This window comes from Fusarium vanettenii, assembly GCF_000151355.1.
Source record: "Fusarium vanettenii 77-13-4 chromosome 2 genomic scaffold NECHAsca_18_chr2_1_0, whole genome shotgun sequence".
Taxonomy (NCBI): domain Eukaryota; kingdom Fungi; phylum Ascomycota; class Sordariomycetes; order Hypocreales; family Nectriaceae; genus Fusarium; species Fusarium vanettenii.
The window spans coordinates 1,272,050-1,284,867 of NW_003315867.1; the positions used below are offsets into that span (position 1 = coordinate 1,272,050).

A 12,818-nucleotide genomic window follows, 5' to 3' on the forward strand; every position below is an offset into this window, starting at 1 on the left:
CCGGTTGGCTTTATAGATTATGGGATTGAGGCCAGAAGGTAAAGGATGCAAAAGAGGGGTTCGACGAACAGGCAGAAGCTCTATTGATCAGGCGTCTACCAAGGCGTTAAAGTGTGGTTGATGCAGGGTGATGGGGCGAGAGCTACTGGTGATGCAGCTGGAGCTCCTGCCTCAATCAGCCGCTAGCGAATGGAAAACGCGGGGCAATCGGGACGGGTGCTGTGGCGGGGCAGCCACGGGCATCATGATCAGGTCAGGGCGGAGCGGGACGATGCAACAATTGAGGGCGCATGAGCCATGATTTTGATTGGAAGCCTTGATTATTTATGCGTGCAAAAGTAAACAAAAGGATCGGGATATCCTGCTGAGGCTGTTGCACCTCTCTGTGCCCCATTACGCCCCTGATCATGTTGAAACATCCACCAGAGCAACATCACAGGAATGAGTAATCAAGAGACACAAGAGCATCAATTCTAGACTCCTGCTCGTCCCCAAAGTATCTACCAGAAATCCATACATGCTGGTGCTTCGCCAAAAGGCTCAGCGGTAATTCATCAATTCGGTGTATCCATAGCCGATTCCAATCCATAATCAAACAAGCAAACGCCGGCCCTTCCACGTAGATGCATTAACTGATCCGCCCCTTGTCTTGTGCCACTTAGTTGGCGAGGATGGTTCGCACGAGATCTGCAATCGAACAGTCAGTTATTGGTTGGAAGAGTGAGGCGCGAAATGTAGAAAACGTACCAGTGTAGTTGACCTGGCCTGAGCTGGTATCGACAGCCTTGAGGAGCTCATCCACCTCCTCATCGGTCATCTTCTCGCCGAGGTTTGTGAGGATGTACTTGAGCTGGCCGACGCCGATGAATCCCGTCATGTCTTTGTCAAACACCTGGAAACCACGGCAGTACTCTTCAGGCTCGCCTGGGTCGCGGAAGCCGCCGGGGCGGTTCAGAACACGCTGGAAGGTCTCGAAATCGACTGTGCGCATCAGGTCAGTCTGCGCCCTGAAGCATCCGAGATCAAAATAAAATACTCACAGTCACCACCAACGTTCTTCTCGAGGTCCTGGATCTCGGAGAGGGTAGGGTTCTGGCCGCAGGCGCGGAGAAGGTCGCCCAGGCTCTCAAGGGAGACACGGCCATTGCCGCGCTTGTCGAACAGGGCAAAAGCCTCCTTGTAGTTGGTCGAAGCCTGAGAGTCAAACTTGTTAGAAGACATGATTGCTTGTGTTTTGTTGTGTTGTGATGCGCTGGTTAAAGTGCTGCGATTGCGATTCAGGTGCGGAGAATGTGAAAAGATGAAAGTTGCAGAAAGTCCGAGACTGTTTGTTTCGCGCGAGGTGATGCAAAACCAACTTTCCAAGCTCTTCCACTGTTCGGGCGGCCGACTGTCGAATCAGAGGGCGGGGTGGGTTGTTTACGCCATCGAGAAGGGGGTGTCCGGGGCAACTGGGACTCACCATTTTGGGTTTGGGTGTGTGCGGCTGATGGGCTTGTGTGTGACACGGGAGCAGTGGCGAAGGGAACGTGTACTGGAGATTACACGAGAGAGATGCGAAAAAAAAACTGCTTGGTGATGATTTTTCGAGAGGTCGAGTGGTGTTGAAGGATGAAGAAGTAAGAAAGGAGGACCAGGCTTGCACTCGTCGTGCATTTCAATTCACGCCTCGACCTCCCTGCTGTCCTTTTGCCTGAGACTGACGGGGCAACCGTGTCAGCCCATGGCCCAGGCTGGTCGCCCAACCGAAGCCAGCCGGGGTGACAGAATAGATTGGGCGGTTGATCGCCAGTGCAGGCCCTGTTATCTAGTCAGGGGTGCATGATGTCGGGTTTATATTGTCGACCTTCTACTAGCCAATCGAGGCGGTGAAACTATTGAAACTTGGGTAAATATGCATAGCTCTTATCAAAGGATTGGTCTCTATGTGTGAAAAATGGGCTTGGAGGCCATTGCATTTGCATAAATATCTGTTGCGTGGCTGTCGATCGCCTTCATCAAGTCTTAGCGGTATCCGTCCTGACTCGTCTTCATCTTCACTTTCTCGTCGCCAGCAGGATGTATGTGCCCCAGACGGATTCAACCTCGATATCTCTCCAGCGATCACCCTTCTCCTTCCACTCAGGTTCCGCCTCCAGGATCTCATCAAACATAAAGTCCACAATGTCTCCTTCACCACCCAAGGCACGGCTCTTCTTGTCCAGGTGCGCATCCATCCAGCCCTGGTACCCAGTAAAGGTGCGTACATAGGCCTCAAATTGTCCGAGGGTGAGCTTCTTCCTCATCCAAGCCGTCTCTGGGCCTGCAATCTCCTTGGTGTCTTTGTCGACGTTGTAGGTGATTCGCTTGATCTTGTCCCACTCCGACTCAGGGGGCTTAACATCCTCTAGCAGGTCGCGGAGGATGTCTCGTCCAGGACGCTCCCAATACTGGTTCATGCCCTCTACCCCGGGTGACACTTCTCCGTCGCCGTAGCAGAACTTCTCAAATATCTCGTTGGCTCGTCGGTGTCCAATGAGGATGTTGTCCTTGTATCCCCAAAAGGCCAGTGAGCCGCCTGGCTTGACTACCCTAGACAGCTCTGGCCAGACTTGGGGGTAGTTGAACCAATGTGCTGCCTGGCCGGCTGCAGCCATATCTACCGAGTGTGCAGGTAGAAAAGACAAGTCCTCAGCGTAGCCCTGACGAAACGAGATCTTGGTGTGCTCAGCATGGGTTTGCATTGCCAGTCGGATCATCCCATCACTTGGGTCAATGGCGATGGCTCTGGCAAAGCGGGGGCTCAGCTCCCTGGCAACAATTCCATGGCCACAACCCAAGTCTAGAAGCGTGCCATGAGGATCCTCATGATTGTAATACCCCAGAATAGTCTTGAACAGACTTGCAGGGTACGTGGGCCTGGCTTCGGCGAATCTTGCAGCAGAAAAAGTTGCCCTTCTGCGGTGGTGTTAGTTCTGCATTGTCCTAGGAGATGCATCCATCGATTTGACCATGATGACTTACCCAAATACGGACATGTTCACGGTCACGATGGCTTATTGATCAAGGTTACTGTACTTTGAAAGAACAAGAAAGGGCACACAAGCAGAATCAACTGATTTATAATTCGCAGCCGGGGCTTCGGCCTTGCATCCATATGACATGACACAAGCACTTAAGATACATGGAGTGATCGGTGTATGGCGACTTGCCGCAGCCCCGCAGCTGGCGTGGGTGATAACGGAACCTTCATCCTCCCCTTGAACTCTCGCATCCTTGATTGACAATCCTCAACAGCCAAAGACAAGATACCGATAGCCAAGCACCCAATCGACTTTAAGATGACTACTGAAGCCACTGTTCGCAAGTTCTTTGCGTCTTCTGCCTTTGCGGTAGTGGGCGCGAGCTCAAACCCCGCCAAGTTCGGCCACCGAGGTTAAATCCATCCATGTCAATATCTCATGAAAGCCGTGTCGACTGACAGTGCAAATAGTCTTTGTCTGGTATCTATATCATGACCTGCCAGTTACGCCCATCAATCCGGGGTCGGCGACTATTTCTGCTTTAGAAAAGGACTATCCCACAGTCCCCAACATTACTGCGCTTCCCAATCCAAAGCAGACGTCCATCTCAGTCATCACTCCTCCTTCAGCAACTCTCAAGGTGCTCCAGGAAGCAAAGGAGCTTGGCATCCCGTCTGTGTGGCTGCAGCCTGGTAGCTTTGATGATGACGTCCTCAAGTTTGCCAACGAGCAAGGTGGATTCGACGCGGTTGTGGCCGGGGATGGCGGCCGGGGTCATGAAGGGTGGTGCATCTTGGTGGATGGTGAGCGAGGACTGAAAGCGGCTGGGAAGCTGTGAATACTTGATTGGAGGCCACAGTATCAAGGCCAAGAACACGTAGCTTTGTGGTCAATATGATATGATATCTTAGTTTGGCATGCTACCGTCCTTTCAGCTAGCAAGTTACCCGGGTAGCCGAGAAGCCAGCCTGTCGCAGAAAGCAATCGTTTCTATCTTGTCAAAACACAAAGTAACTGCAAACTTTCGGTTACTGCAAGCATAGACAAATCAATACCCTCAACCTAGGCGCTTTGAACAGTCCCATATATTCTATTGGTGATCGGGTTGTTTGGATCTCTGGGGTCAAAGACCTGGTTGACCCACCAAAGTAAACAAACGCGCCTGGACCCACCCAAAGCCATTACTGGACCGTCGACCGCAGCGGGCCTCTTGCTACGGCCATCAATCAATATTCCTTCCAAACAACACTCTTCCCATACATCGCAATTCGACATCCCCACGAGCTTCCTACGCGACGCCCAGCGATATTTTCAGACGAGCCTTTGATATTGAAATGCTCACTAATTTTTCCTGGATTTTTCCTCCCTCATAGCCGTCGTGTCTCGTGGTTCCTTGCGTCCACATCGCCAACGAGGCCTCGCTTCGCGCCTTGACTGCAGATACCCTCAATCAACCGCGACTCGACGCGTCGCATCATCGCAATCATGTCTTTCGACGACATTACCGACCAATACATCACATATGAGAGCCGTTTGGCTTCTTTTCACAAGAGTGTAAAAAAGCGAGGGTCAACAGCTGGTGGCAGAGGCACCAAGGCCCTCGCTTGGCCGCACAAGAATATCTCGGCTGCGAGTGTATGGATTATTCTGCGCTGCCACGTAACCCAATGCTAACATGCTCAATAGCTTGCTCGCGCTGGTCTATTCTTCAACCCTACCCCACAAAGTCCCGACAATGTCAACTGCTTTCTATGCCACAAGGGCCTCGACGGTTGGGAGGCTTTCGACGACCCTCTCCTAGAACATCTCAAGCATGCCCCCGAGTGTGGCTGGGCCGTCGTCGCCGCGATTGAGGCCGAGGTGGGAGACTATGCGCAAGAAGACCCAAATCAATCATACATGAGAGATGCTAGAAAGGCGACTTTTGCTGGCAGGTGGCCGCACGATTCTAAGAAGGGCTGGAAGTGCAAAACAAAGCAACTGGTTGACGCGGGATGGAAATACACACCGACCGAGGATTCGGATGACATGGCAACATGCGCATACTGCCAACTTGCCCTCGACGGATGGGAGCCCGGTGACATGCCACTGTCAGTATTCTGTTCTCATATTTCTCGCTTCTAGCTAACATTTGCCTAGTGAGGAGCACTTCAACCGATCCCCCGACTGTCCTTTCTTCATCTTGCTTGATGAGGCACAAAACCACAAGAAGCCGCCCAAGAAAGCCGGGCGCGCATCCAAGGCTTCGCGCCTATCTGTTCAATCTGTCGCCACGGCCACATCAGAAGCGCCATCTCTGAACGAATCGGTCGCTGGCCCCGAAGACAGTGTCCTTACCACAGCCTCGACACAAGGTGGCAAGAAGACAAAAGCTCGCAAGGCCGCCCCGAAAAAGGGACGGAAGACAAAGGCCAAGAAGGAACCCGTTGAAGAGGTGGAAGAGTCGATCCAGGAAGAGGCACCGCCCAAGCCTTCTCGGGGAAAGAAGCGAGACAGTACAGCAATTGAGGATGCCAGCATAGCAATGTCGGAAGCTCCTGCTGCTAAGAAACGCGCAACACGAACTCGCGGTAGCGTCGCCGTACCCGATTCGACTTTGGAACAAGAGGAGGACGTGGAGATGGTCGAAGAGTCCGCTCCCAAGAAGGGTGGGCGAAAGAAGACCACTAAGAAGGCTACCAAGGCTACACGCACAGTCTCTACGACATCTGTTGCCTCTGAGGCCGAGGTGTCTATGCCCGCCTATGAATCAACACCTGGAACATTCCCGGACGATGATGAGATTGAACGTCAGCTGGAGGCAGACCTGGAGAGGCAACTGACTGAGGATGAAGAGATTACAGTCGATTCTGACTCCGAGCGGCTAAAGGCTAAGAAGAAGGGAGCAAAGGCCAAGGCCGATCAATCGCAGGACTATGCCATGTTCGACCCTGAACCAGCTGAGGTGGATGAAGATGAGGTTGACGATGAGCTCAGGGCTCTGCAAGCTGAAATGGAAGTCGATGAGCCGGAGCCGGAACGGGAACCAGAACCCGAGTCAGAACATGAACCGGAGCCCGAGGTCGAACCAGAGCCGGAGCCGGAGCCAGAACCTGAGGAGCTTCATGTTCCGAAGAAGGGACGAAAGGCTGGAACTCGAAAGGTGTCGAGGCAGACCAAGGCGAAGAAGGGCAAGGCCGCAGCACAGCCTGTTGAAGAAGAAGATCACACCGTTCCCGAAGAGACTCCTCAACCCGACGAAATCCCCGAGTCTACTACACCAGAATGGGAGCCAGAGGTGAAGGAGCCAGCTCATGAGGAAAGCATGGTCAGCACAGACACAGTTGTCAAGAAGACGGCGGCTGCTCGCTCGAGCGCTGCGGGCAAGCGAGGTCGCGGACGGCCCTCCAAGGCGTCACTCGTCTCTCAAGCGTCGGCTGATGAACTCGAACTTGTTGAAGCGCCAACTCAAACACCTGTTGAGACTCCGGAAGAACCCCCGGTTAAGCGAGGCCGTGGTCGTCCATCCAAGGCATCACTAGCATCCCGTGCGTCCTTGGGCGCTGAGGAGAGCCAGTCAAGTGTTGCCCCTCCCAAGCGCGGTCGAGGGCGGCCGTCCAAGAAGTCCCTGGATGCTCAGAAGTCGATTGAAGGCGAAGAGGCAGCGCAGCCATCCACGCAACGATCAGAAGAAGATGTGCAAGATGACGTTCAACTGCACTCGGCTAAGGAACAGAAGGGAGAGCATGCCGCCGCTCGAGTGGTGTCGTTTGAATCGGCGCGGCCATCATCGCCACCTCCTAGTTCCGCTCATCTAGCGAACCCTCCATCAACGCCGGGACGCATCATTTCCCCTGCGCCATCCGCCCGACAAGCAGCCATCTCACCGTCTCAGTCTCCTCAGTCCTCTGACGCTGAGAACCAGCCTCCGTCGTCAAAGCCTGCAGCCAGCGCCAACCCCAAGCGAGTTGCGCTCGCCCCCCCAGTTTCAACTCCTACACGTGGCTCGCCGTCCAAGCGTAACATGATTGTCGGTCTCCGTAGCACAACGCCATGGAACGAGCTAGACCTCGATGCCGTTTTTGGGTCACCACAGACCAACTCGGACAAGGAGAATGGCCCGGATCGATTCTTGAAGCAGGGACAGAGTTTGACATCACCAGAGAAACAGATGACGGTGCAGGAGTGGATCTACCACAATGCAGCAGAGGCCGAGAACAAGCTAAAGCTCGAGTGCGAATCGATAGTGAGCCGGTTCGAGAACGAGGGCTCAAAAGCGATGAGGGTGCTGGAGGGTCTGGTTGTGGAATGAGACATGAATTGATCGATCACGTTTAAGTTGATTGGGATGGATGATGGGATCCATTGGACGGTTTTGGACGTGAAATGCTTAATGCTAACTACCTATTGATTGTATGGACAATGAGAGGAATGACGGCGTTTGGGGGGATGGATAATTTTGTGTACTAGATTTGAGGGTATCTCTCCCAAACAGACGGGTTGAATCGAATCCACCAGGCGAGCTGAACCAGTGCCATCCTTTACTCTAAAGATTATGTGTCTTTTTGTATTCTGCTGTAAATTAGGATTGGTTACAGTTTGGACGAGAAGCTGTAGGGCTGTATAATTTGAGGATGCCATGAGTGGCAACATGAGGTTCTCGACTCCTATGCCATTCATGCCGAGAGCGGTATGACTATCCCAAAGACGCATAGGTCTTTGAAGGCGAATAGATACAGCTTGCGGTAAGAAAGATATCTGGCCTGACTGAGTACCATCCTCTTGGGCATCAGGTGCTCCCCTTTCACCTTTGACTCTCGCCGCCATATCTCATCACATAACGTAGATGGTCAAAATCCTCAGGGACCTACTAAAGAAGCACAAGATCTACATCAACCCACCAGTTGGCATTTGCGACCTGGGCCAACTCCGATGAAGCTTACCTCCACGCCCCTGAAAATCCGCATTCCAACCAATCCGCCACCAAGATCGCGACCTCCGCGAGGCGCTGGCGCCATCTCAGCCTTAGCCTTTGGCGGTGATGCTCCCCTCCTTACTATTCGTCCTAGCAATATTTGCCCCTTTCCGTTCGTACGGATACGGCATCAGCCTTGGGGTGCTCGGGGGAACAGAACACCTGGCTTCAAAAAACGCGGGGAGGCCGGTCTGGATGGCGAATGGGTATAAGTATAGAGCCATATCGTGAGGCCTTTTGGGAGATGTTGGTGATATACTTAGACCCCAGCACTTTCTCAACTACTCTCACCTCTTCTGCCTACTAAGAGCATCACTTTGTGAAGCCACCCCTTTCTTTTCACAAAAAACACAATGCTCGGTCTATCATTCAGAATCTTTACCGTCCCCGTGGGCCTCATTTTCCCTCGTCGGCAGTCAATGACGAGGATGGAAGACCTCGAGACGCTCGAGGCGGGCATGTTTGACGAGCCTCTTGACGCCAAACGCAGAGGTTTGGGTCTGACGGATTGGTGAGAGATACATCAGAGTTTGTTGCGAGCCAACGGTGAGTATCTATGGCACACACTTACACATATCTCAAGTACTGATCAAGCTACAGACGAAATTCGAGAAAAACACAGGCGGTTGAAAGGACATACGAAAGTTAAGGCTGGTACTAGCTATGGGATATAAAATGAGAAAAATGCTAGGATTGACTTCCTCAAAATGGATACCTACTGCTATAGTACACACTAAATAATTTCCTTTATAAGCTGAGACTAGCTACCTACCTCAGTACTTCATATAAACTCTACTTGAAAGTAAAAAGATAACTCGAATATGATACTTCTTAATGTTGCTCACATCATATACCTACCGTGAGAAAGAGAGATTTTTAAGAATTTGGCAAAACTTTGAGCGATAAACAGGTAGCAAAAATCCTTGACATGTTTTAATTACTCTATATGTAGATAGGTATTCATAGCTCTTCAACACTGCTCACAACCAAGCAGCACAGAAATGCCTCGTTTTCGCATACAGCCTGTACGCCTCATCAAACAATGCCCCCTCTAAATCTCTCTACACCATCTCGCCAATACAGTGCTCAGCTTCACCGCCGCAGGTATCTCCTCCAATGCCACGTCCACCTTCCACATCTTGCCCTCAAGTCCTCCGTGACCAAGGGCCCTTGCGCCTCCTATGCCAGCAGGGACCAGCAGTCCGAGAGAGATGAGACGTTCCCAAGCGATGCCGGCGACTCCACGGCTCCATACTCGGACACCACCGCCCACGGCCATCATGCCTGCTGTTGCGGAGTGCACACGCTGCTTCCCCATCAAGGAACTGTACTCGTCGTACGCCATGGCCAGGTTGACCGTGTCTGTGTGCGCCACGATGTCCAGTCGTGCTGCCGCGATGAGCAGTCCCAAGTCCAACTCTGATAACGTGGATAGGAGGTGCAGTCTGTTGTCAGGGGGCGTGAGAGACTCAACCTCGCTCTGTAGAGCAGGTATCTTCAGTGTCACATCGCTCGCCGAGAGAGCCGACAAGGGCAGGATCCATTCGGTAAGGAACGCCGAAGCCGATTTGGTCGTGTAATAGTGATACTGGAGCAGATCTTGAAATGACCGCTCCCTGTACAACCCCTGCATGGAATCAGCATACTTGCTCTAGGTCAAGGAAGGATTTACTTACCTCGATCTTCTGGCTCCAATACTGCTGGAACTCGGCGTGTCCCTCAAGATAAGTGTTGATACCCTCCTTCTCAGCTTCATCACTGTCCACTACCAGACCCTGTCTGCACACTTGCCAGTACGCTGGCAGCGACTTGGGCATGGAGAGGTAAGCGTATCGATGACTAAATCGACTCTTGACTCGCTTCTCAAGCATTTCCACAACATCCAGCCTCGTCGTACAGCCCACCACTGCGATGGGCGCCTTTCGAGACTGTGCGATATCGAACAAGTTGTACAATAGTGTTTGTCGAGGGTGAGAGGCAAACATGTCAAACTCGTCAATGACAAAGACAATCGACTGCGACGTGACACCCTCGTCTGTGCCGATGATTTCAGATGGATGAGACAGCAGTGCAAGCAGGGATGCCATGGTGTCGGCGTAGTTGGTCTAGAAGCGTGAGTTGGGATAGGCAAAGGAAGCGAAGGTTGTACTCACCCTGTTCACCAAGTCATCTTCGACCTGCATCTCCTTTCCAAGCTGTCGCCATATCTCTTTCAGGGCGAGCTTGTCATCCGTGTGGATGAAACCGTTTAACCTGACCACGTGGAAGTCGTTCTTGTGCTCTTGAGCAATGTCTGCAATAACTTTTTCAAGAAGCTGTCACAAGTTAGTTGACTGAGTGACGCCAAAGAGGTGTGACATCTTACCGTGGTCTTTCCACAGCCCCTGGCCCCAATCAGGAGCATCGAGTTACCCTCACCAGCAACCACCGTCTGTTCGACAAGCTGGTAAACCTTCTCCTCTGCCTCCAGCTGCCCAGCCAATTGTAACCGTCTCCGCCCTGTGCATCGATCCAGGAGGACTCTCTGCAGTGATCTAACATGTTGCTCCAGGTTCGGAATCTCAGGTACCTCTGCCGCTATTGTGATTGTCGGGACCTTTGTCTCTCCAGCCTTCTTTGGCGTCTTGAGCACATCCTCTTGAGCACATGACTTGCAGAGCCAATCTCCTTCTGGGATCTCGGGCACACCGTAACATTCTTGATGAACCGCAAAATCGCAAATGTCGCAGAGAATAATCTGATTCGGCGCCTTGGAATCGGGCTTTAGGCAGATGGCGCACACAATCTCGTCTGCCTCCGACTTGGCCACCTTGCGCGGTGTCCTTGGCTTCTTTGGCAAATCTTCAAAGAAGACTTCGCCGTTTGCATCATGACCACCCCCAAAAGTGACATTCTTGCGACCCCGAGGTCCTCTCTTCTTTGAAGGAGTCAAGATTCCTTTGGGTGTTGGTTTAGAGGCTGAAAGCAATCCATCTGGCACCGCCGAAAGTTCGTCAGTGGATTCGCGAGCCACTGATTCATCTTCATCCTTATTCGCATCTTCAGCCGCATCTTGTGTTTTTCGTTTCCGTGGCCTGCCCTTCGGCGCTGCAGGCTTCTTCGGTGTGGCCGTCTTCCTGGGCCGGCCAGGCCCAACTTTCTTTGGCAAAACAGGGCGACGCTCCTCCCCAGTATCCCATTTTGTACCCTTAAGCGCAGAGAGTTTGATTGCCGGGCGGAAAGCGGAACCAGGTGCAGGTTGTGGTGTTGTTTGGAATGGGTTTGGTAGAGCCCCAGGCTGCTTCCCAAGGCCAGTCATGTCCATATTCTCATCCACTGGCGGCCATCCATTCTGGCTATTCACTACCGCAGGTATCGCCGCGTTGATAGCATTGATGGCTTTGGGAGTCGAGGGGGATCCGGCGGTGAGATCATCGAGGCGGCGTCTCTTGAGGGTCGCAGGAGTAGGGACTGGATCATCGGTTTCGATGTGGGCTCGTTTTCGGCCGGTCGGTGTAACAGCGAGGTCCATGGTGTTATAGCTTAAGCAGGCAAGATGCTGCTGTTAGGAAAGGTTCAAAGCCGACTCTAGCATCGAATCATGTTGAATTGTCAAGTCGCATGCGCCAAACAAACAATGGGCATGCACATGGTGAATCAATGGGGTCAGGGAGACGCGTTAGACGCGCCGAGATTAAGCGCTTCATTTGGTAAAACTCCTCAGTAAATGCATTCGGCATTCGCCTGTCGCCAAGCCACGTGATCTGCATCACCTGCAGAATTTCTGTCCCACTTATTTCCAGCCCTACAAGAATGGGCCCAAATTAGTCTATCGTTTCACACCCTTCCTACCAGGCTAAATTTTTCAAAGGACGAGAGAATGGTCGGCTCCGAGGTGTGAAGCGGTGAAACCTAGACCCAGCGATCATCCTTGATAGACTCATGATGTTATCTGCGCTAACGGCTCAGCTGGGAGGATATCAACTTGTGGCAGGAGGAGGAGGCGTCGGGCTCAAACGGGAGCGTTATTTAGAGCACCACCCTCTTCATTTATGGTGTTGAAGACCTCAATGGGCCATTACAGATGAATTCAACTGATCGAAAGACAAAAGTCAACTATGGTAGAGGCCCAATCTATGGGATGGCTTTCGTAATGCCGTACGATACAAGAAACGTGAGCATGAAGCATTGGTCATCAGCTCTTCCAGCTGCGAAAAATGTTTCCTCAATCAGCCAACATAACAGGGTACTTTTGGCACTGCCACCCTGGTCCTCGGGACTTGAGCTACACCAACCCTAGAGAGGTCCAGCTCATTTATCATTCAATCCCCAGGACCGAGCCAGTCCAGCCTTGTGGGCCGAAAAAAACGCCCTTGCCAAGACGATCCAGCGTCTCTCCAGTCAGGCCCCAGGCCGAGCGTCTTCACGAATCACGGATTACCACGAGGGAACAGAGCAGCTTTTTTTTTGGCCCCCAGTTGCACCGTTGCTGGCGCTAGGTCTTGCTCACGTCAGAACCAAGCTGCTCCCTTGATGCTCCGGCTCGGTAATCATAGGCCATCATCTGGGCGCAGCTGGATGTTGGGTTGCATCTGAGCGTTTCCCCTAATGCACCAGGGGGAGTCCACCCCAGGCTGACCATCTCCCACAATCGCCTTTATCCTTGACGAGCCACCCATGAGGCTGGAGTCGGCCGCTGCTCTAAGTTGTGCATGATGATCCTCTATTTCTATTAATGATATCCGTATCCCTGCTCACGCAGATTGAGTGTGTGGCGTCGTCTGTATAAGTAGCGTCGTCTACCTCTAGTGTTTACTTGACTGAAGTGTCTGCGTCCCTTTCTCAATTGCAATCTCTTCTTTTTGGCAGTTCAATTCATTTTA

At 52.3% G+C, this 12,818-nt stretch overlaps 5 protein-coding genes across 5 annotated transcripts; 2 read left to right on the plus strand and 3 right to left on the minus strand.

Moving 5' to 3' along the window:
• Nucleotides 1-658: 658 nt before the first annotated feature.
• NECHADRAFT_34266 (uncharacterized protein) lies at nt 659-1,221 on the minus strand (the record flags this gene model as incomplete). The annotated part of the gene is made up of 3 exons (XM_003046440.1): nt 659-687; nt 748-981; nt 1,041-1,221. The coding sequence occupies 3 exons, from the start codon at nt 1,219-1,221 to the stop codon at nt 659-661; spliced, it is 444 nt and encodes a 147-aa protein (XP_003046486.1).
• A 702-nt stretch (nt 1,222-1,923) lies between these two features.
• Nucleotides 1,924-3,044, minus strand: NECHADRAFT_66244 (uncharacterized protein). Its single transcript, XM_003046441.1, has 2 exons — nt 3,004-3,044; nt 1,924-2,937 (listed from the first exon to the last, which is right to left on the minus strand). Exons 1-2 carry the CDS (start codon nt 3,015-3,017, stop codon nt 2,037-2,039), a joined length of 915 nt encoding a protein of 304 aa, XP_003046487.1. The 5' UTR covers nt 3,018-3,044; the 3' UTR covers nt 1,924-2,036.
• A 276-nt stretch (nt 3,045-3,320) lies between these two features.
• NECHADRAFT_90862 (uncharacterized protein) lies at nt 3,321-3,840 on the plus strand (the record flags this gene model as incomplete). Its single annotated transcript, XM_003045875.1, has 2 exons — nt 3,321-3,414; nt 3,473-3,840. 2 exons carry the CDS (start codon nt 3,321-3,323, stop codon nt 3,838-3,840), a joined length of 462 nt encoding a protein of 153 aa, XP_003045921.1.
• Nucleotides 3,841-4,487: 647 nt separating this feature from the next.
• Nucleotides 4,488-7,293, plus strand: NECHADRAFT_76247 (uncharacterized protein; the record flags this gene model as incomplete). Its single annotated transcript, XM_003045876.1, has 3 exons — nt 4,488-4,637; nt 4,689-5,092; nt 5,142-7,293. 3 exons carry the CDS (start codon nt 4,488-4,490, stop codon nt 7,291-7,293), a joined length of 2,706 nt encoding a protein of 901 aa, XP_003045922.1.
• Nucleotides 7,294-9,007: 1,714 nt separating this feature from the next.
• NECHADRAFT_90864 (uncharacterized protein) lies at nt 9,008-11,586 on the minus strand (the record flags this gene model as incomplete). Its single annotated transcript, XM_003046442.1, has 5 exons — nt 9,008-9,583; nt 9,633-10,061; nt 10,110-10,271; nt 10,322-11,406; nt 11,568-11,586. 5 exons carry the CDS (start codon nt 11,584-11,586, stop codon nt 9,008-9,010), a joined length of 2,271 nt encoding a protein of 756 aa, XP_003046488.1.
• Nucleotides 11,587-12,818: the final 1,232 nt, after the last annotated feature.